The 23,817-nt window shown below is 45.1% G+C and overlaps 1 protein-coding gene across 10 annotated transcripts in view; it reads right to left on the minus strand.

The window, feature by feature from the left end:
- meis2a (Meis homeobox 2a) overlaps nt 1-22,718 on the minus strand; it is an 80,499-nt gene extending 57,781 nt beyond the window's left edge. For 3 of the 10 annotated variants that reach the window (XM_030116928.1, XM_030116931.1, XM_030116927.1), the window contains exons 1-7: nt 21,923-22,715; nt 21,153-21,379; nt 19,494-19,635; nt 19,164-19,214; nt 18,683-18,733; nt 18,053-18,202; nt 9,503-9,617 (exon numbers count right to left, since the gene is read on the minus strand). In XM_030116928.1, coding sequence (XP_029972788.1) covers nt 9,503-9,617; nt 18,053-18,202; nt 18,683-18,733; nt 19,164-19,214; nt 19,494-19,635; nt 21,153-21,379; nt 21,923-21,934 — 748 coding nt within the window. In that variant the 5' untranslated portion in view covers nt 21,935-22,715. Of the gene's footprint in view, nt 1-9,502; nt 9,618-18,052; nt 18,203-18,682; nt 18,734-19,163; nt 19,215-19,493; nt 19,636-21,152; nt 21,380-21,623; nt 21,874-21,922 lie in introns of those variants that run through there. The other 7 variants (XM_030116934.1, XM_030116924.1, XM_030116933.1 and 4 more) reach the window with 6 other exon arrangements.
- Nucleotides 22,719-23,817: the final 1,099 nt, after the last annotated feature.

Here is a 23,817-nt window from a genome sequence, read left to right on the forward strand (position 1 = left end):
TCTCTCACTCCGAGGGCTCGGGCTCTCTGGCTTGTGTAACCTTTCATTTTCAACCAGGCTTCCTTTTGACTCATAAAGGATGAAAATGATCTCATGGGGGGCCAGAGGAGTGAGAGACAGCGAGGCCTGTAAGGCAAAATTTCGGACCGAGTCTGTCTGTCTTTTCGGTTTCACATTATCTATCTCGTGTTGCTTTTCCTCCCTTCTTTCCTCCTGTTTACATTAGTGGCATTACTCCTCAGTTTCCTTGAAATTATCTCATTTTGTATTTACTTGACCCTCGCTTGTTTGATTCACACAAAACTACACAGAACTTCTTTCTCGATTTGGTTTTCAGTCCAGTTTTGCTTTGATTTTATTTCAATGACTGTTGGTGCTGTGCGTTATTTTCTGCCGTGCTTGTTTTTGTTGTGCCGCTGCTGGGCCGTCCTGTAGGCCATGATGCAGTGGAAAAGGCAGTTTTCCCCCCACCTTAAGAGCATTCTTTCCGAGGTCACAAGGTCAGGCTTCACAGATGTCTCCTGCAGACACTCAGTTGTCTGAGGACCGCATCCCTGGGAGTAAGCGTTCGTACTAAACAATGCAGTTTTCCCCCTCACTTCGGAAAGTGTTAAATGTTTTTCTTTTCTTTTCTTTTTTTTTTTAGATGTGTGTGTGCATGTGTGAGTGTGTGTTTACATTGTTTTATTTTTGAATGAAGCAGCAGAGTCGGTGCAATTTTTTCCGAGGTGGAGGATTTTTGTGTTGAGATAATAAAAGAAAGCAGCGGTTATCACAAGATAGTGCTGTTTTCTTGGTGCTTTCATTCCTTTAAACACTCCCCGTCTCCCTAAGTTTCCTCCAATTGTTCTAATGGGGCCTTAGTCATCCTTGCCTGATGGCAGAGGGAACGATGCTTTTTAAAGGTCTTTTTCTTCTCTCGGTTGTTGCCAGGAGTGAAAAATGAAAACATGTAGTAACTGTCCTGAAATCGACACTGCGAGACTGATACAAAAACCCTTGAGTAAGCAGTGTTGAAGCCAAACAAAGAGCAAACCCTAAATGAACAGAAAGGCAATATTTGAACTAGAACATCGCTGTGTAACCCCCCCCCCCCCCCCCCCCCCCCCCCCCCCCCCCCGCGAATCCCAACAAAAAATGTAGAGGAGAGAATTCCTGAGCCAAACAGCTTTCATTAAAGGAAAATCAGCTTCTGCTTTTCGCAGGGGGCGGAGCGTGACACTGGTAAAAGAGAAGAGATTGCACCATTTAACATGCAAGTTCTGCCTCAGAACATGGGAAAGTGTGTAATTGGAACAACATTTTTTAAAAAAATCCAGGCGGCGAGCTATCCTTGAATATCTCGCTCCTTTTCATCTCGCCTTCCCTTGTTCCTTTTTCTCTTCCTTCGTTTGATATGGTGTTATTGCTTCCCCCTCCAAACATCTTGTCTGTATTCTGCAAATTGATAACCCTCTAAATGAATTATGGTAAATGCATAATGAAGGTTTTCTCAGCTTCAGCCCTGCAGCCAGCCAGGAAGGAGCATCTCGTTTGGCATGTTTGATTCGTTTTGTTGCGCATTTAGCCCCAGTGTTCCTTCAGAGTGTTCACTGCTTGGGGCATGTAAATAAGAAATTATCCTTGCTGACTAACATGGCTAATACCTCCTCTGGGGTAATCAAAAATTATTAGACGCTTGCTTCCAATAAACATTAGGGCTCATGGCACTAACCACTGTCGAATCGCTCACCTCCGCCTGCTCCCCAATAGCCATAAAATGGGTGAACAAAAGTGATCAGGTGTGGAAAAAGCAGCCTGGCTACGTGGAAACTGAGAGACCGCGGGACTGCTATTATGCCTAAAAAAGCAGCCCTTGGCTTTAAGAGTCATTAAAGCATGTACTAGAGTGGGAATCAGACTAGAAAATGAGCTTATCTTGCATAATGCCCTGAAAAGCTTTGCATAAACGTGAAAGATGTGCGCGTGAAAATCAGCGGCAGAGAGGAAGAACTCGGATTGTAACACACTTCCTTTATCATCCTCCCACTCTCTTGGAAGGTGGCAGCATGGTTAAAGCACTACCTGTAGGGTATAGCTGCTTTGCTCAGTTCCAAATATGCCTCTGTGTGTAAACCCCGGTTTACACAAGAGAAAAACCACACAGCAAGTGAACAAGCCGCAGCTAGCTCTGCTAAGCCACTCTGCTCAACCGCGTGCTGTCTTTTGGAGGGATCTCTGCGGTGATGTGAGGTTTGGACATTAGGGGGAGGAGAATTGGGAGGGTGGGGTGGTGGTGGAAGAGATTAAAGAGCCAGGGGAGGCAGAAGAAAGAAAAGAAAGTAAAAGAGCACAAGGCCCATTGGTCAAACACAAAAGGGAAGAGAGGGAAAGGACATTTGAAGTCAGGGTTAAACTCCAAATAAGCACACCTTAAACGGGTCTGTGTAAGCTGGCAGTCGGGGTTTTTGGAGTTTCCCTGCAGGTGTGCCTTTGACAGGCTTGGCCTCCATAACCTTTCTCTGATCTAGAGTGGGGCCCAGGGTTGGACACAGAAACCGGTGGCATCTTGCTGTCTCGAGCTCCCATTCTATGTCTATTACATCCACGCACGCAGGCCTAGATTCTCCTAACACACACACACACACCAATACATTGCCAGACAAGGGGAAAACAAATCTGGTGAGGACTAGAGCAATTGGATTATCACCTCTTAAGGGTGACTTCTTGGCTGACCCCCTTCAGGCTAGCCTGCTGAAACAAGACAGAAAATTTCCTGGGAAAACACTCTCTCCCTTTAAAGAACTAAAGCACTGTCATCCTTGTGAAAATGCAGCAGCGGCAGCATTAATGGACGTGGAAATGCCCTTTGGGGCATGTGCTCCAATCCCTTTTAGCCATATTACATCAGACCTCGGTGCACTCCTCATCAACACCACACACACTGGTGTAATCAGCAGAGGAACATGGGTGTGTGTAAACCCACAGTATAATGAACTGATCCAGCAGCACGACTGCACTCTGCCTTTGTTTTTTGGGCTGAGGGTACAAGAAAGAAAAAGTCACCACCACCCCCCCTTCCCTTTCTTTTACTATCGTTGATTCGTGATTACTTCCCCGCAACCCGTTTCCTCTGCGCTTTTCAACTCTGCCCAGCTCACTCCCAGATAAGCTGGTCTTCATCTACTTCTGAGAAGAAGACAGAAAAAGAAAAGAAGTGAAAGAAGAAGGAGAGAAAAAAAAACATTTTCCCCCAGTTTTCCCTTAATGGTGCAAAACAGACATTCTCCTCAGCTGCTGTCAGAATAATCTGGATAATTTTTTCCCTATGTTCACCAAACATTAGTTTGCACATTAGGCTGACCCAGTTAATGTGCCTTTCCTGCTGCGCAGGACCCAGTTCCTGGCCAGGCGAGGCCAGGCTGGGCTGGGCCAGGTCGCACCAGAGGCCTGTTCGTGATTATGGACCAGAGGGACCAGGCCCCATCCAGAGAGAGAGAGGGGGGAGAAATCAGGAGTGCAAAGGACACGATATGAGGAGGAGTGGGAGAGCTTGAGCGTCGGGAGGGAGGGGGTGGAAGGGCAACAGGGTGGCGGTGATGTTGTGGGAAGAGTTTGTTACTGGAAGCGAGGCGGCTGACTGTGTTGGCAGTCCTCATCATCTTATAGTACCTTTTCTTTCGCTGTTTTCAAGCACAGGGTCAGAAGAAAGACAGAGAGAGCAAAAAAAAAAAAAGGACGAGAATGGAAGGGAGGAAGGAAATAGGGAGCTGAGGGAGCTGATCATTCTCTTTAATCACATTTTGGATGAGGGCCAGGTAGTCTGCGGTACTGAGAGCGAGACGGAGAGGAGTGAGCGAGGAGAGGAGTGTGAGGGATACAGTAAGAGGGTGGAAGGAGGAGAAGTAGAGAGAAATGGAGGAATAAATGGAAAGAGAGGGAGAGAATGAGAGGATAGACGAAGGACTTACGGAGAGAGAGGGAGAGAGGGGATGAGCCTGAGAGCAGAGCCCCTTGAAACAGCTTGAAGTGCAGCAGTGCTTAAGCAAGTGTGCACATATGCCCACACATACCATGTCTGTGTGTGTGTGAGTGTGTGTGTGTGTGTGTGTGTGTGTATGCAAGACAGAGTGACAGCCGTTCCCGTAAATGCCCGCGAATGCTGAATCCAGCAAGAATCTGGTGTTAGGGCAGAGGCAGGGAGAGATCCATTTTAAAACTATGTGCATTAACTATACTTTTCCCCATAGATTAAGCACTCCGCATGAATAATTTAGCCTCTTTTATGCTAATGGGATCATGAAAGTATCCCCTCTGTACCATGTTTTCTACCCCTCCGAAGCAACTCTTCTCGGCTTTCAACAATGGCCCTGCCCCTTCCCAACAAACCATCAGACGGACGCGCCGCGCGGTTTCCACAACAGACACCTGACTAACATGAGGCTGACATGCAGTGACGCGGCTAAAGCGGCGCGCCGTTAGCGGTGCTGTCCTCATTAAGGAGGGTCGGGCTTTATCTCCTTTTCCGTCAAATGCACTTTGCTGCCGCTCAGCGCGACGCTGCAAATTATACAAGTGATGCACATCATCGCTGCTGCACGTGCTTTAATGTTTATGTGATCTCTGATCTCATTGGGCTGATTTTGAGAGTGACTCCAGAGGCAGACTGCTCCTCTTTCACTTTCTGATTGCTTCTCCATAGTTCTGTGTTTTCTTTACAGAGGGGAAGTGGAGGTATCTTTTATGTTTATGTGCTATTTTTCTCCCCCTCTTTTTTTTAATTCTTTTTTTTGTTCTTTCTCTGCCATCACACACTGAAATACACCAGTGCACGCACATCTATAAGAGATACACACTCTTGTTGCTTCAGCATTGTGGTGCGGCGAGGAAAGAGCACTGTGTAAAAATTATCAGTGCTCCAACAGCTGGGAGTGAGAGCCATGAAACAGCAGGGCTTGGGTCTGCTTTATTGTTTATCTGTTGTTTATGGGCCAGTGTTCAGCTTTAATTACTACACTAAATTAAACTCTAACAGGCACTTAGAGGGAACCAGCTAACACATGCACGTGCGTGTCCACACACACACACACACACATGCACACACCCAAATCGTATATTTTATATACACAGACACACCTCACCGATCGCTCCAGGGCCGGCGTATACGCTACTAAAATGCAACAAGGCTTCCATCTTGTGTTTAGCAGAGACTATGGTGTTATTTCTGTTGTGGTTGCATGTGTGTGTCCATCGTTCTCTCTGTCCACTTCTAAGACTGTGAGCATAGCCGATCTAAAAAAAGAGAGAGAGGTATGGAAAACGCAGGAATCAACAGGCCTTGTTCACGCTGTGACACCGGGAGTCATGTCCCCAACAGGAATGACCTCCCTCTTGTGAGCTCAACCACAAAGACCTTGCTGAGTGGGGCCCCAAGCCAGGGCCAAGGGAGCTCACCACACTCCCTACACACACACGCACACACACGCATACACACAGACACACACAAATGTACCACAACACCATCAAGCGCTGCATGCTCCCTTGGAGCCGAACACTCAAACTCTCCCTCTCTTCTTCCCGTTCTCTCCATCTCTGCCTCTCTGGGTCTCTCTGGGGAGTCTGTCTATCCGCAGAGCGTGGGGATTGTTCAATTGCTGAGAAAATGTACAAACTGCTTTCTCCTCTCGTCTGTTGAGCCTTTTCCATCTACAGTAGAATCTGGGAATTGTACAGAAAGCCCCTTTGCTCAGCACTCAAGATGTCAACGTGGATTTGGTCTTCATGAATAGCTAATAATTACAAGTGTGGACTGGTGGGGCTGGGATGTGCACACACACACACACACACACACACACACACACACACACACACACACACACACACACACACACACACACACACACACACACACACACACACACACACCCACACACTCGGACTCACATATACAGTGAGAGGGGGAAAGGCATTACCTACCATGCTGAATCAGTGTAAGGGATTTACTCTTCATGACTGAATGCATCTGCCTTTACTGTGTTTGGTGTGGGCAAACGTGCAGAGTATTTCATCACGCTGCTCCATCACACTTTCGGTGCTTAACATATTAGAGACACCTGCTTGGAAACCAGCTCCATCCTAAAGTGCGTACATTCATCAAGTTTAACTCCCTGCAACTGATGTCTCTGATGTTTCTAGATAAGCTTGGAGGCGCTCCAAAGGACTGTTAATCAAAATGATGCGCGCGCAGAGCCAATGAAGTTATTGTGTGTTACCTTCTGAACCGTCTCCCCTTCACTGGTGTTTGTTTATCAAGCGGGAACATAGGGAGTCACTCTCTAAGAGCCAGTAAGTGAGAGCAGCAGAATTCACCCTCGGGGTGATAATTCAGATTGATTATGTTGGGCATCATTTCAAGGGGAAATGAAATTAAGGAAAAAAAAAAAAAAAACCCAGGTCTGCTAGAAGTGAGGATTAAAGGAAATGGTGTAAAATCCCCGTGATGTACCAAAGACTTCAGCGACAATCTTTACTGACAACTATGAACATGTTACACCTCGGTTTACTGCGTGACAGTAAGTTATTCCACAGGAGGGATGACACATACTTGCACCCTTGTAAAGTAGTATTTTGGCACAGGTTCAGAACAATGCTCGGCGCAGTGAAACAAGACCGTCCAAGTGAAGAAATAAACAAATCCTCTCTAAAAATTCTTAAGTTTTCTCACAAATCCTCTCGCCAGGTCACATGCTGGTGTAGTGATGTTCTTCCTGTGTGTGTTTTAAGCTTTCTCCGGTTTCTTCCACGGTCCAAAAACATGCTTTTGAGGTTAATTGGTAATTTTAAATTGAATAAAGTGGCCAACTGAGGGAAAAAGAGTTCTGACTTTAATATTGTGTGAAATATAAATTGGAGTCATATATCAAATGCAGGGATGCTTAGGAATCTGTTTTTCAGGTAAATGGTTTTCAAGCCACTGGCACAAATAAAACACACCCCTCAAGGTGAAGTGATGACAGAGGAAAGTTTATGTTTTTCTTGGCAGCCGAAACCAAAAAGGCCCATCGGTTTCACACACTCGTTCACTCTCTCCTCCTCCTCCCTCACTCTCGGCCATCCATTCTGTCTTCCTCAGCTGATCCACATTGTCACCCCTTTTAACAGGGGCCAAGCTGTTAAAGACCCCATTACTGAAGTGAAGCACACATTTCACATTTTCTCCGTGGACTTCAGAGTGCGGACTACAAATTTTATGTTGAAAATGTATTGAGATACGAGGCGAGTTCATGCGTGGAGCGGAGCGGAGAGGAGGAGCGGAGGGAAAGGTGGAGAGGTTGGAGAGGGAAGGCACAGTCAGAATGGAAGGGCCAGAGTCGGGAGTCAGCGAGCGCTTCAAGCGTTAACGTAATTGCAAGAATGTGAAAAATGAGGCGGCGGGGCTCCCGAGCGAAGCGAAAGGTCAGAGCATGCCTCACACAAAACAACTGGCTAGAGGACGGCCTCATTAGACCATTAAATCAGCTGCCCTTGGTCTCTTTCCCTTTCCTCGCTCCCTCCTTTTTCCTGCCGTGCCTACTTTTTCACCTTTTCTACTCTTTCACCTCTGTACATCCGTGGCTCCTTCTTCACCTCCGTTTAAATCTCCGCTTCCACTTCTAAGCTGCTTACTTTGTTTTGCACCATGAAACGTCTGAGCCGGCGAATCTCGCGTTTAGCTCTCGCCGGCGCAGGTCGCGCTCCGGGCCCCTGATTTAGTTCGGGTCTATCTTGGCCCGTTGCACGGTGCTGTACCGTAACTGTCTTTGGCCTGTATCGATCCGCTGTTACTGGATACGGTGGGGAAAGGAGTCGATAAGTGCTCTGTGGATTACAGGTCACTTGTACTTATGTGTGTAAGATAATCAATAGGCAGTGCATTTCTTTCTCTCACCCCGCCTCCCTCCCTCCCTCGCCACCCGCCCGCCGCTGCTCCTCATCCCCTGCTTGCAATCGCCAAGACGACTGCAAACCTACTGTACTCTCTTCTCATCAGGCTTCAAACTGGGCCTAATATTAGCATTTTATCAGCAGAAATGTTATATTAAACTTCTTAAAATCTATCTGACAGCTCTCTGTTTAATTTTAAAACACGGGTAATATCCTGCATTTAACAATGCAAGCCCTCTGTGTGAGCCCAGTCAGCTGCTTTGCTGAAGGGTCCTTGAGCAACAGGCAGTGTCAAGGTAGAAGACAAATGGATTACTTATCAGTAGTCATATGATTATTAACTATTCTATCTTTATATTTTACTGTCTGGAAGATTTATATTGTTTTACCACAGCTTAGTTATCTTCGTCTCGCTCCTTCCGACTAGTTGTAACTCGTGACACGGCCGACCACAAAAAGGCTCCTGCGACCCCGAGTCTGCGGTCAGTAACGGTTGAGAAGCTCCAGCTCTCGTCTGAAGAGGAGGAGCCGATTCAAACCGGGGCCCCTCTCCAGACCACACATCCCATCAATACGTTTGATCGCCTATCGGCAAAACGATAGCTTTGAACAGACACAATGAGTTTAACTGGGTGAGCGAGCTGGTGTGAGCGTGGTACGCAGACAGTGTGATGAAATTTCATGAAAAACTCCGGACACTGCCAGAGGGCACACACAGATGCAGAGACAGCAGCAGGAATACACACAAACACACATACACGTACACACACAGAGCGGCTAGTGAAAGGAGATCTTTGGTGCATTCAAAACAAGGGGGAGATGAGGAAAAAAAAGGTTGGGTGCTCGTCATCCGATTTCTTAGTTCAAATAGAATATGTAGATCATAAACAAATTTTTATCTCAGAATTACATAGAAGTGAGGCTCAAATTGATCCCCTCTGGTAACATGAGGTTTCGACAATTTACATGTCAAAACTGATGCAGACTTTGACGACAACACAATGGAGATAGCTGTGACTTAAATTCAAATGGGGTTTTTTTAAATGCTTTATCACTGTTTGGCAGGTCATGTCCTACATAACATAAGACCCAGTGACACATAATTAAAGGCTGTTGTGCAGGCAAAGTTAATATGGTTTTAAACTGAAGCAAGAACTGGCAGAAATAGACAATTAATCACCGGCTTTTGTTCGGCTCTCCAAATAGCAACGTTTTTTTGGAAAAGCCTGCGCGTTACAGTGGCTGCGGCTCGTGTTTGTGCACGAGTGTAATGGCGGATAAGCGTGTTCATTTTTAGGTGTGACTGTGCTCACATGGATGCCAGTCAAAAAACAGGATAATCCAAAGTGCAAAAGGAGGGAATGGGACGAGAGTAAAGAGAGACGTGGCATCGACTACACAATAGATCTCACATTCGACAGCATTAAAGAGAAGTGTTGGCAACTCTATCCATGTGTGCTGATTTATATGTCCTGTACGGACGTGAGCCTGTGCATGTTTATGTGTTACTGCTTGAGTGCACATGCATGCACCCATGTGTGTGTGTGTGTGTGTGTGTGTGAGTAAGTATGAGTGCGCTCCCATTTCTGTGCTGGCTCACCTTGTTCGCTGCTGTTGTCACCGCTCTGTGAAGCGTGTCCCCCGCTGGAGGGCCCCGGTGTGCCGGCTGAGTGTGTGGAGGTGGCGTCATCGTGGTCTCTCCAGGAAGCTGGGTTCTGAGGTTTTGAGCAGGGGAGAAAGCGAGCGTGGGATCCATCCATCCATCCGTCCGTCCGTGCATCCAACCACATTCCCCATCCAGACCGCAAACCAGGAGCAAGGGAGAGCAGGAAGGGGAGGAGAAGAGGGTAGAGAAGGAGAAACACAGAAAGAGAAAGAGAGAGAGAGAGAGAGATCATATGAGTATGCTGAAATATGACAGTGACATCTGTAAGAGTTGACATTTTGCTGGCAGGACAAATAACCCAACTGATCATTTCATAAACAGTAAACAAAGATGCAATAATAATCATAGATGCACAAAAAAACAAGTATTGGCCATAAGGCAGCATACTGTAATCAGAGAGTTCCATTAATGCATGCGAGAGATACACAACACTGTGAATGTAGCGTTTCATTCCTTAAAAATCCTTGTGAGTAATTGTCTAAACACATATGGCAGAGCCCAGTGGAGCTCATTCATCCCATAACCAATTGAAACTTCCGTGTCGAGTGTGAAATATCGAGGTAAAAAGTCCAAACAGACCACAGCCACCATTAATCATTACCACTGTCAGAAATGAAAATAAGATATGACAGTGATTCTCCTGCTAATCTGCCAAAAATGTGTCCACGCCCACGCTGACATACACACACGCCCACAGAGGCTCGCAGAAATACTCTTACACACACATGCTAATGACATAATAGAGCCAGAAGTATAAACACACATGCACACACACTCACTTTTATATATACAAAGACGGGCTGGAAAAAAAAAGTGTTAAATCTCTGCTGGCTCACTTCAAAGAAATGGCCATAAACAAATTCATAGCTTTTAAGGGGACTTTCTTCTCTCCTGCAGCTCATTTTCTCTCCTCCTTCTCGCTTTCCTGGTCAGTCCCACTGCCCTGTCGGTGCACACGGGGAAACAGGATTTTCTAGTGTACAGGAAAGGCTTTATCAGTGCCACATGAAGTCAGGCCAGAGGTGGAATTTCCTCTGCCATTCAGGCAATACGGCGACGGCCCGATCACGTCATTTACTACACCTCTGCCTAATCCCCCAAACGGCTTCTCAGAGACGGAGCCGATACGGCCACACGGCTCACGCGGACCCGGGCCGGTCTTTCCCAGTTTACCGTGTCACCTGAGCATGATGACAACATGCTGGCAAACGTGAGCCCGACGTTGTCCGGGGCCCAAGAGAAGCAGCCCCCTTGAGCGGCGCCCAAGCCAAACAAACAGAGGCCTGCACCAAGGCTTCCCACAAACCTCAACCCACTTCTCAGTTCCCGCTATGTGTTTTTTTTCTCTCCCTCAAACACGCATAAACACATATACATACATACGAAAGTGAAGGGGGTGGGGGGGGAGTAGAATGTACAAGCCACACAATATTCCAAGAAATAGACCGTTTTTACCATTTTGTCCAACTTAGGCAGAGTTCCTGATGAACGTCTTTTCCCAGCGCTGCCGCCAAAGAGGGGCCTGCCTGCCTGCCTGCCTGCCTGCCTGCCTGCCTGCTTTGGTGCCCCAGTCAGAGTGAGCTGTTCTCGAGGAGGACAGACAGGAAAGAGCCCGGAGACTAATGGAGGTTTGGAGGGAAACGGAGGCTATAAGACAAGCTGCTGCCGAGCTCCCCTGGGCACGCAGTCCTGATGTGCTGCTGCTTGCTCCGCTGCGGAGGCGAGGCTGCTGCTATATGCCTGTGAGCCAGGCCCTTTTATCTGCTAAGTTTTTGGGGGAAGGCGGGCTGTTTTCTCAAACAGCTCGGAGCTGAAAACAGCAGACAGAAACACACAAGACCCTTCAGACCCCGCGCTCCACTCAAGGCCCTCTCAGCGTCAGCTGTTCACCGGATGGCAATCAGATAAAGAGCTCGGAGAATTACCGAGAAGAGGGGTAAGAAGACAGGGCGAACAATAGCCCATGCGTGGGTTTTAGCCCTCCAGAGTGAGTGGAGAGAAAAGTGTCCCCGGCTCGGAGAGGGATGGATGATTGTGATGTGAGCCGCTGATCAACACATGGTACACTTCATGGGAACGAGGTCTGTTGTTATAGCAATCTTCCGCTAATCCTCGACACAGCCCGGGCTGAGTGAAAACACTAATATGGGAAAAGCCCATCAACCATCTGAAAACAGTCTAATTTTGTCTTTGTCAAATGCAACAGGGGGAGAAGAAAGAGGAGGTAAAAAAATCCCAGACTCCCAGAGTGCATAATGTATTTAAGCAGAGCTGAGCTCTGTGCTCTCAGAACAGGCTGTTGTTGTTCCAAGAAGAAAATGACGGGGTTCTACTTCCTCACAATGAGACACCCACTGCCGGCAAGACGCAAGACAGACCTGAAAAACTACGCCTGCTGCTGTCACACACACACACACACACACACACACACACATGCTCACCCTCTCTCTAACACTCGCCCTGCTATGGCCACAGCACGGCTTTAATGCAACGGCGGAATCGATAGGACTTAATTTAGCTATCATTGCAGAGTAATGTGTCATTTTTAATGGCGCTGGCACTAAATTAAATTCAAAGACACCTCGGCTAATGGTGTTAAAGGGAATGATATTTTGCTATGATTTGCAACCCAGTGGATTTAATGGGCCTGAATGCAGGGATACAGATAAGGTTTTGTTAGTTTGGCTCGCACAGGACAAAAAGTAGACTGCAGCACTACATATATTATAATAAGAATAATGCAGTAGATACTTGGACTGCTGTGTATTCCGAGGAAGACGCACACACACATACACACACCGCTTTTCTGATACCTGTAAGATACTCCTCATTCATAACCATGTCTGCAAAAACAAGACAACGAATATCACAACAACAGTGTTAACTTTCCACGCTCAACAAGGCGACAAAAGCAACAGCCTTTCCTCCCCATGAATAATTTAGAGGGCCTCTCTGAGCAATGGAGGGTGCATCATCAGACACTGCAGTGCGCAACACAAACACATACACACACACACACACAACCATTTTGTCACAACCCCCATGGGTCTGATAAAGTTCAAACAAGTTGTAAAAAAAAATCATGTCACCCAAACAGTCTTCTTCAACCTACACAAGAAGTCCTGGAAATAAAATTGAGGAAGAAGCAAAAGAGGAAAGAAGAAGAAGAAAAAAAAAAGGAGCCTGGAGCCCATGTGACTATTCCCTAAAGCTGGGCATAATTAGGAGTCAAACACGGTTCACTCCATGCTCTGCACTAATTGTGTTAAAGAGCAGTGTTACTAGGAGGAGGAGGAGGAGGAGGAGGAGGAGGAGGAGAATGCTCGCAAGCAAACACACATGCATGTGCAGGCGGGGGGACGCACACACAAACCAACACAATAGGACTAGATAGAGAATAAAACACAAAAGGAGCACGGTCTCTCGGGGCAGCCTTTTCTATTTGCTGGGGTTAGCAACTGGCGGCTGATAATACAAGTTGTAATTAATATAAAAGCAGGAGACAATATGGGAAGGAAGACTTGCAGTGCAGCCAGGCCACAGGAGAGCCGGAGAACGCCGCCGCCGCCGCCTCCTTCGCTCCTGTCCCCTGTTTCTCATTTACAAACACCTGCCTGGCACGATTTCACTTCCCTCCCTGCACTCTGCCTACATCCCTAGGAATTTCAAATAAAATTGATTTAGCGGCATCATTGAATTTCCCTCAAATTCCCCAGAAACCTGGAGGGAGGCGCAGAAAACGCGTTGGTGTAGTGGCGGCTGCGAATGCCTGGCCGCGTGCGTATGTGCGTGTGTGCGTATATGCGTGCATCACTGCGAGGAGCCGCTACGGGGATCCTGTGCTGCTGAACACGCACAGAATCGCTGACACACCAGAAACACGCGGGACCGTAAATCATAAGGCGAGCTGACATTTCGAGACACATCTCACCACATGGCACAAACAGAGAGAGGGAGAGAGACAGAGAGAGAGAGAGAGAGAGAGAGAGAGAGAGAGAGAGAGAGAGAGAAACTCCTCGGCACATGTTTTGTTGGACTGAGCTGGTAATTATACCACAGCCACTCTAGAAAAGAGTAGGTGCACCTCTATTGAACAGCTGAGTATTTACGACACCGTCAATTATCCACAATATAAAGACTCCTTAATTTAGCAGCTAATAATTCATTGCAGCATGTTTTAACAGACAAGCCGCGATTGACTGATTGTATTTGCGCCTGAAAACTTTCTCTGCGGCGAGAAACGCTCTCATTCAACAGGAGTGAAGTCACATTAAATGTGCAAATGTGTCTTCAGTGAGAGGAGATTAAATCCTAAAAAAATATGATTGCTATTGTGATTCATGGGCTTGGCACACATCAAAATGACATATCCGAATAATGAATGGCAATAAAAAAGTCACAAATCATCAACTCTGCTTCCATGAAATCTAAATAATATATTTTACAGAGTATTTAAGATTTACTATAACTGTATGCTCTACTGATCCCCAACAGGATTTTTTTCAGCTTTTAAGCCGTCATATTTACAGTTTACCTTAAATATACATACCAGGAGCAGTGGGTTGATGAAGTGCTTTCAAAATGATTGTGTGAAATTATTTCTATGCGAGCAGAACCGATATGTGTTACAATTTACTGTGCATATATGGATTTCATGATCATTGTGGCTGTGCAGCTCTGCAGCCTTGCATTGCAGCCGTTGACTCCACACATGCAACAAGTGAGCAGAGCCTCTGCACAGCCGCAGAAGTGATGATTAGATATGCCTGCCAACAGTGCAATGCCTTTGAACACTAATCAAATAGGAAATGTAAGGCCAGACATCCCGCCATCACAAAACAATTGTGTGGAACAGACAGAGCAACCAAAGTCAACAATCCGCTGTTCTCACGAGACCCAAACAGAGCCGATCCCCAGAGGAAAACAGAGCTCACAGACGGAGGACACCTCGAAAACGGGGAAATTCTACGGTCCAGCAGGCCAGCTCGACCCGAGGGCTCGCTGTCCGCAGACGTGGGGCTGCGTACAGAAACGTACAGAAGTAGGACAGGATATTACTGAGCAGCCATCTCTACAGATACACAGTAAATCACTGCGCTGCCTTGAGAATGAACGAACGGATTACTTGATTTGACCAGTCACGTCATGAAATCTGACCAATCGTCGACAGCAGCCTCAGTCTGTACGCCAGAGAAATTGATCCAAATGGAAATAGCTTGTTTCCCTTTTTTCCCCCCACCCCTTCTTCGAGCCACGCAGAGCGGAGATAAGCCACATCATAACTACTGGAACTCCCTCAGGACAGCTCTCCAAAACAAAGCGCTGGGACCTGCAAATCCGACTGAATGTTCTGTAGAACAAATCGAGAGCTGTGCAGGAATCCGGCGACGGCTTCCACAGTATAATACATATGCAAGGAGGAAATGAAAAAGCCCTCTGCTAATATGTAAGCTCGACTGAAGAAGCAGCACAATGGCACACCAAGACACAAAGGCTAATTCATTAGACAGATAATACTCAGACACTGTTAATTCTATTTGTCTCCCTAATTGGATGTAGCACAGAAGAGACAGAAATTTTATTCATTAATTAAAAGACAAGCGAGCAAACCATTGACAAGTACACACACACGCGCACACACACACACACACATAATGCACATTTACAAAACTACACCACTGTGTGTTTTTCCCCCCCACATCCCCCTTGATGTGTATTACAACATCCTTTTTTTTTTTTTTTTAAATAGGATGGAGGTGATGTGAGGAGGGGCGATGAGGTAGGAAGCCTTGGGTGGGCTAACGGGGTTGAGACAGTCACCGCCAGCGAATAAAGAAAATCAACAGTGTCAGCGAGGCCTCATCCTCATCTCCCTTTTGCTATAATCCAATCATCCCTAAGACAATGCTGCATTCAAGTGTAAATAAAACTGGGCTTATTATGCTCCAGCGTCAGGTACGAGGAGGGGATGGGGGTGAGGGAGAGGCAGGGAGAGAGGTGGATAAAGAAGGAGACATAGACATGAAAAAAAAAAAAAAGAAAAAAAAAAACTGCCTCCTTCTCCAGTGAAGAGCCTCATCATCTCCAGAAAAACCAACTTTCACCAAATGAGATGTAGCCCTGGGCTATATATTAAAAATGCATATCAAAGCAAAGAAAAATGGACGTGGGAGATTCTAACTAAATAAATTAGCATATCTAACTATCAAACCGCCTTCCGCTCCTCAATGAGACACGAGGACAGAAATGAATAATGAAACACAGCCGAACGCAAGAGAATGAATAAAGTAAGTCAATAGAAACAAGTAGAACAGAAATTCGCCTTCCATCCGGCGGCACTGTTTTGTACGCGTGTGCTTTCTGCGTATTGTTTCCAGTGTTTAAAACACTCAGGAGGCATGTGAAGCTGCACTCTGTTCAATTAGACATGGAAATTACAGCTGGAGAAGTTAACTATTCATTACAAGGTTTTTTTAGATCATGCCTGCACTGTATGTATTTTCACTTCAATAGTTTCTCTTTACTTTCTGCAAATGGTATTTCCATTCCAGCATAATGAGGTGTACACATGTTCTCACACAGTAAATTTTAATTTTATGAATTTCACACACACACAAAAAAAAAATCTACAGATCTGGAATATGTGTGTTTTCATGATGGACCACAATTATTAAAACTCCATCTCAAGCAAACAAGAGGAGGGGAAAAAAGGATCCGATTGAGTGAAATTCAGCCCAGTCAGGTATAATAAAAAGTTCATTGGTGCCACAGAAGAGAAATAAATCCCTCAAAAGTTAAATACCTAATGAGGTGGTCACTCCAAATGACTCCAAGATAAATAGCTTGTCATGTAACCTGCTTTGTTTATTGCTGCTCCTGATTTGCTTTATTGGCATATTTAATTTTCTAATTATCAAAATATTTCTTACAAGTGGACTGATGACAAAGCTGGTGTCTGAGCACTGGAGGCACCAGTGGAAATTGGCTTGAGTATCAACCATCTGCCATGAAACTAAACAGGCTAGTTTATCTAATCTCTGCAATATAAACAACAGCATGCCTCATTTCTACACTTGTGTTGGAGGGCCACAATATTGTCGTTTTTTGTCCGCTCCTGAAAAAAAAAAAAAAAAAAAAAAAAAAAACGCAGCCCCGACGTCCTGGCTCTTATTTAAAGCCCGGGTTCACCTTGTGCCGCGCGCTGCGTGGCTCCGCGCGCTTTCAGAGGGAATCCACCGCTATTAGGCCAATAGCCAGACCCAACAGATGCAGCGCAGAGACTTTGCATAACACTTAAATCTGCTTTAATTCCTAATAGGCTTGGCCTTGTGCTGCGCAGATATTAACTAGTCACTTTGTTAAACTAGCCGCTCTTTTTTCTCTCTCTCTCTCTCCCCTCCACCACCAAAACATTGGCTTTGTCACAGACGCAGTAATTCACAGAAATCAAGTCAGCATCACATTGTCAGCTCTATCCTCACTGCGGGGAGGAAGATTCTCTGTTTATTACGCCGAAAATGCACGATTTAAAGCAGAGAATCGATCTTCAAATTTAAAGCTACTGTACTTCAGGTGCATATAATTGAATTCAGCGTTATGGAGCCTGCAGCCATAAAGCGGGGAGCAGAGGAGAAAGCAACTACAGAGCGAACCACACGGCAATCAATACCAAACAATTAAACACATTAACATCAACAGCAATGGAAGGCCTCCAGACGAACCATCATATGCCTTGTGAACTTGACATTGATGGTAAGCCTTTAGCTCTGAGATCTCTTTCAGTAGGCTACCACTTTCTCCACCTCTGCAGCAAAATCCACAGCTTTACGCACAGGCCATATCCAGCTCCCACAGCCCCAAATATAAAGCCCTTTTCTTTTTAAATATTGGCCTAAAGCTAAAGCTTACCGCTGATACCCTGCTTTAACGTTAAACCTGCGTAACAGATAATTGCTTCACGTTTTTTTTCTTTTTCTTCTTCTTCTCTTTTCCAGCTTGCAACTCTCTATAATGCAGGGCAGCGATTTACGCACGCGCGCGCGCGCGCTCCCCTTCTAATGCACATTCACACCCACTCCAAACTACTTGCAAGCGCGGACGCATTATGCACACATGACTGCCCCTAATCAAAAGACTAAAACAATAACTCGGTCTATTGTATCACATGTAGCTTTTGACCTCAGAACATCGATCGGCAGATTTTCCTTGCAGAACAGAGCATGCTCTATTTACTGGTGGCACGTCGGGGTCACACACCCAAAAAAGTTGGCCCTCAAGACACACACACACACACACACACCAAGCAATCTCATTACCTAACAATAATATATTATGCATATGCATTGGCTCCGAAAAAGCTGCGCGCCACAATGCGTTAATAGTTCACCAGCAACAGGAGCGCATGCACACAAAACACACTGCGCGTCGAAAATTCTGAATAAGAAGAGGGGAGAAAAAAAAATGCAGGAGTCGTGTGTTACTTACGTGATCTGCAAGGTTAGTCGACGATCCCGAGAGTTCTTCGTGATCTGATTTTGAGCTGCCATCCCGTTCATCAATAACTAGATCTATTGGCATTTTTCCTTTCAAACAACTGATGTACCGGTGGCAAAAATTGTCACAGAGCTCGTGCACCTGGGAGGGGGGGAGAAAAAACGGGAAGAAAAAAAAATGCCTTTTCAGGATGGGGAAACGCTTCAGCCATAGTCCAAGAATAACTCCAATTAAGGGGCATTATCGGCGGCGAGGAAACAATAGTGAAATTGTTGCAGAGCTTATTATTCTCCTGAGACCGGAGCAACAAGTTGAACGACAAAATATAAACAGCATGCCGTAAGATGGCGAAATAACGAGCAGCTGGAACCAAATCCTCCGGATCAATAACAATGTGCAACATGGGCAAAGATGCCTCCAACATATCTGAAGAGGAGTCACTTCAGTTGCACCAATAATAAGCATGCATATTCTATTAAATACAAGTGTGAAACTTTCTCTCGGTGCATTCGCGAAATATTAAAACACATCCAAAATATCAGCTACACCATATGCAAGCTCTTCTTCAGAATGCCAAAGTTTTAAACACAATAAAAATATATATAAAAGGAGAAAATGTACCTTTTCTAATTCCAAGAGATGAAACCGTAATACTTGTATGGCTTGTATCATCTGGAAAAGGAGCAAAACGATACAAAATTACACAAAATTACAATATTTATGTTCTTTGCAATGCATGCATGCAGGGTTGAAAAATAAAAAAAATCGGCAGATCATAAGAGCAATGCAGTGAGCTGCAGCCAGACACTTTCCACTATAAAAGAAAGTTGTGCAGTATCTTAATAAGTGATTATACACTGGTGATCTGGGTCAGTTAGACGATAAACCTGCACAGTGACAGCAGCGAATGTGCTCACACAGCCTCGCTTCCAGAGTGCCCTGACATCCGTGCGGAAGTTTAAATCATATGTTCGCGTTCACTGTGTGGACAGTCGAGAGCACCGCCGGAGAGCAACCGCACCGAGCAGGGAGCGACTGAGACACACACACACACACACACTCACACACACACACACACTCACACACACAAGGTGCTGCTTACCAAATTGTCCAACTCTGGATTTGATGAAAATAAAGGTTTTTCTGCTCGGACCTAAAATAACACACCAAATGTCAAAGTTAGTTTGGAATTTAAAAAATAAAATAAAAAAAAGTAAAAGGTGCAGAATGTGTGTCTGGCAACCTGACTTTAATATTATTATTAATATTTTTAACAGTGAAACTTGTACACTTTTGCTCATTCATGAACCAACATAAACTTTTATAGGGAGAGAAAAAAAATATTTAAAAAGTATGTCATAGTTCAGCAGCTGCATCCACAATGTGCTTTAATGTTGCAACAAAAAAATAAAAATAAAAAAAATGAAATGACCTGTTTGGCAAAGACTGCAATATCCTCATTGAAGGAGTCTGAGGAGCAGACATCGCCGCCTGCTACGCCGGGCTCCCTCGGAGTACACGTCGCCAACTCGCACTTCTCAAAAACCAGTGCGAGCAGTGGGAATAAAGGGTGACTGCAAGAGGGGAAACACAGCCTGAGTACAGCACCCACTCCAAAAAATGTGCGATCAACCTGCAGAACTACCACCTCCCTGCACTTTCAGTCCTTCATCTTCACCATCGCGACTAAAATATAAGACACAAACACTCCGAGTTGGCTCACTTTGTCTCCACTCTCCAGTTTTTACGCATTTCTCCTCCAACACGTGACAGCATTTAATATAAAGCAGAGGGTGACTGAAGCTTTATCTCTGGTTTCAGATTTTCTTTTAAAGTAGCTGTTTTGGGTTGGGAGTAAGAAAACAATACACATCTGGTGTATTTCATTCCACGTTTTGTGGGAATGTCGAGCGTTTTATACTCCACATGATGTTACTCGGCGAAGTTGAGACTGACACTTCTTGCAGTGCAAACAAAAAAAAGCGACTGAGAAAGTCAACTAAACTGAAACAAAAAAACAAAGCTGACACGGTCGATGCACGTCGAGGGATTTTTTTGAAATTAAAGACAGTCTCCCAAAAAGTTCAGCTTGAATATTTTGGCTGTTTTCACACAGACTGATGCGTCGAGGACTATATTTTCAGAGGCCAACAAGTTACTGAAACTGGTGAAATCTCAGTTCAAGCGGCTCAACAATACGGGACGATCGTAATAATATTTTTTGAAGGTGAAATTATAATTTTAAAAAAATGACTGCAGTCGATAACAAGCGGTAACTTAATAAAAACTGTCATTAGGCTCTTAAATTCTCACGTTTGAACGTGCGTCAGTGTACGAAAAAGAGGGTTAAGCTATTTTACAGATGAAAACGTGAGAATATGAGATAAGGGAGATTAAGTCGACACTACATTCCAGATTATATCGCTGGATTAGAGCACTTTCTGTGGCCGCATTAGTGAGCAAATGCTGTAATCATATTTTTAGTTGTCGCACTATCACTAACAACTTATAATAATCTCATCAAGGCATATTCACAAAGTCACACGGTGCGTTGAAACGCGTTGTGTGTGAGTGTGTGAGCTGTGAGTGTGTGTTACTGCAAAAGATTTTTTTCCAAAACACTGCAGAAGTTCAAATGAGTCACGACTAATTTGGCAATCGGTTAAGAAGCAGTATGGTGAGTTTAACAGCAAGCTTGCAGTGTTAGAAATATATCCATTATTCCTTCTTGTCAGTAACTTTCCGGGTTGGACTATGAGCTGTGTGTTTCTTATTTTACAGCTTGTATTTCAATCTTAAAGCTCTCTTACTTACTGCAGGGTTGACGGCCCCTTGTACAATGAGTGTAAAATTACACATCACCCAAAAAAAAAGTCCCCGAAACTTAACAATGGAGACCCCAAATGTGCGGTCAAAAGTTGCACAAAAAAAAAAACAAAAAAAAAAAAACGGCGTATAAATTTAGCGCACGGAGAGAAAGTCCAGCAAAACAAAGTAAAAGAAAAGCTGGGAAAACTTGGGGGAATAAAAAAAAAAATTGAAAAAAAAATTAAATAAAAAGTATGGGCGCGTATTTTGGTGCCGACCTTACCCATAAATCTGGTCTTTATCCCTCTTTAAAACGTCGTTGACAGCAGAGCCCATGCTGGTGGGCATAACGTTCGGGTGTGGAGCGTGGGCTCCGTAGTGCTGGCTGGTGTGCAGCGGCGGTCCGTGGTTCAGGTGGTGGACCTGGGGAAGCGGCCGGGGCGCGTGCGGGTCCACGTACATCGACGCCGACACTCCGTCCATCCCACCGTAATGGGCCAGCTCATCGTACTGGGGACACAAACCGGAGGGAAAAGTCAGCGGAGCTACCTACTTTTTCTTGAAATTCTACAAACCAAAAGTGAAAAGCAGAGAAAATAAAAACATATATAAAAAAAGAGAGAAGGCATGCCGTCTCATTCTGAACACACGCAAAGGGAGAAAGAAACTCGTGGGCTGCTCCTGCGAACACACGCGGGGCGAACATGGCAGAAAAGTGTCAAATAATATATCTGCGACACGGTATTGGCATTACCAAAAACATGATAAGTTTTGCGCTCGCCGACTCGGAGTTTGGTGGTTGGAAAAAAAAGAGCGAATTAGTTTGGAGTCTCCTCGTGAAAACTGCTCCAACGCGACTGTGGCGGAGAGGCTGTCGGTGCAGACAGAGGCTGTCACTTCGCTTGAAGAGTGAGAGCGCAGCAAAAATGTCAAATATAGCGGCTTTGATATGAATACTTTGTAAATTTGCCAGCAACCCGACGTGAGGTTAGCGATACGAGGGCCTCCCTACAGTGGATTTGAACAGGTAAGTGTAGGAGATTTAAAACCTACCCTTTGCGCCATCAGGCTGCGCTCCAATAAACTCCTGAATCTGTCGTATATTTAATATCCCAGTCCCGGTTAGAAAGTGATTTAGTGGCAAGATTCCTTTTTCAACCAACTTTGCGAATTCTCCTATTCGCCGGAGTGGTTCAGATGAAACCGTAGCATCGGGGAGTTTTGCAATTTTTCTTGTTTTCCCTCTTTCCTCGGAAAAAAAAGAAAAAAATGCGCCAAAGTGAAGGTTACAATCGGCCCATCAACAACCTGCATGTAACTAAACTGTCGTGTCTCATGGCTTTTTGCCACTCCAGCTGTCAATCAAAGCCAGAGGTTGTCAAGGTAATGAATGAATGACGGTTGGTGATGATGTTCAAGAGAAGGACGAATCTTTTTAGTCCGTTTTCATCCCGCAAGTCCGCGTCTCCTTTAATGCCTCCAGATCGCTATCTTGTTTTATTATCACTGTAAAGAAAGAAGAAGAAGAAAAAAAAAAGGAAAAAAAAAAGCAGTAGAAATTAAGAGATTGCGATTCGGATCTCTCCTTTCTTTTCCCCCCGTAGGTATTTCGTCTATCTGGCGAGACTGAGATGAGTGAGTGTCAGCGAGTGTTGGCAGGTTGGCTGCTAGCTTGCTTATAGAAACAGAGTCAGTTCGCAGCGCTGAGCGGTGGGCGAATGAAATGACGGATCCCGGAAGTAGTGGTGGCCATAGCCAGTCCTGCAGCAGCTCCAGAAAAGAGAGAGGAGAGACCAAATCCTGTGATATGCAGAGTATATGCGAGGCACGGGGACGGCTTCAACTCCACACTGGGGGTAAAAAAGCCACAGCAGCACAGCTCCAACTCCCACCCAATTTCTTTTTTTTTTTTTTTTTTTTGCGCCGAGAAGACTCCTAAAGGAAGAAGAAGAGAAAAAAAATTAAAAAAAACAGAAAGGGGTTGAATGAGAGAGCTTCACCGGAGCGGACACTTAACGTGCAACTGATTCAAGCACAACACAGACCGAAATAAAGCGGCATGAATTATGATTAATAGCGGAAAAAAGTTTATTTTAAGGAGGAATTACGCACCGCGGATCCGAACGTTTACGCACGACCAAAAGAGACTTCAGATCACATGTCTTATTGATTTTCTACATCGGGAATAAAAAAAATTACACAATTAACACGTTTTTAGGTCATTTTCTGAAAAAAATTACCAAGACGTCTTATGAAAGCTGAGGTTAATATACAAGCACGAGGCTTCCTTGTTATCTGTTGTGTGGTTATAAGCCGGTGTGCATACTTAATATCTCTGTAATACCTCCTAATCTCGCTACTAATTATTGCTCTGCTCTCTCTTTTTTAGTAAATTAAACGGCGCACAGCACCCCTCTAAGCCCGCAATGAACTTTTCCAAGGCGTAAAAAAGCTTTTGTGGAGAATGTAATTTTGTATGTTTCTTTCGTCCAATCGCCTTTCTTGATGGAAACCCGTGCCTTTACCTCAGAGTAGTCAATTATCAAAGCTCCCGAAGATCATCAATCATGTGAGGAGATTGAAGTTTAGAGGAGGAGCAAACGCTCCGGCCATCGATTGCAAGTGAAGCCCTTTTTGGAGCCCGAGCACTTTTACGCACAAAACAGAAGCAGGCCATCTATCCCCCTTAATATTTAGCTCCATCGGTGCTAATATGGCATCATGACTGTATTGATAGATCCTCACTATAAAGGCTCCATTTATTGCTCGGTGACATTTTTGATGGTGGAAATTAATTATTCACAGGTTAGGATTAAGGAAGACACACGCACAGGGAGATGGGCTGTGGCTACTGTTGGAGGGTCAATAAACTCTCCCAACAAACAAAATACAAAGCAGAGCCGCTCGGGGTCGATTACAGAAATAGCCAAGTTTTTACAAAAGAGAGA

This window comes from Salarias fasciatus, chromosome 19 (genome assembly GCF_902148845.1).
Source record: "Salarias fasciatus chromosome 19, fSalaFa1.1, whole genome shotgun sequence".
Lineage (NCBI taxonomy): Eukaryota > Metazoa > Chordata > Actinopteri > Blenniiformes > Blenniidae > Salarias > Salarias fasciatus.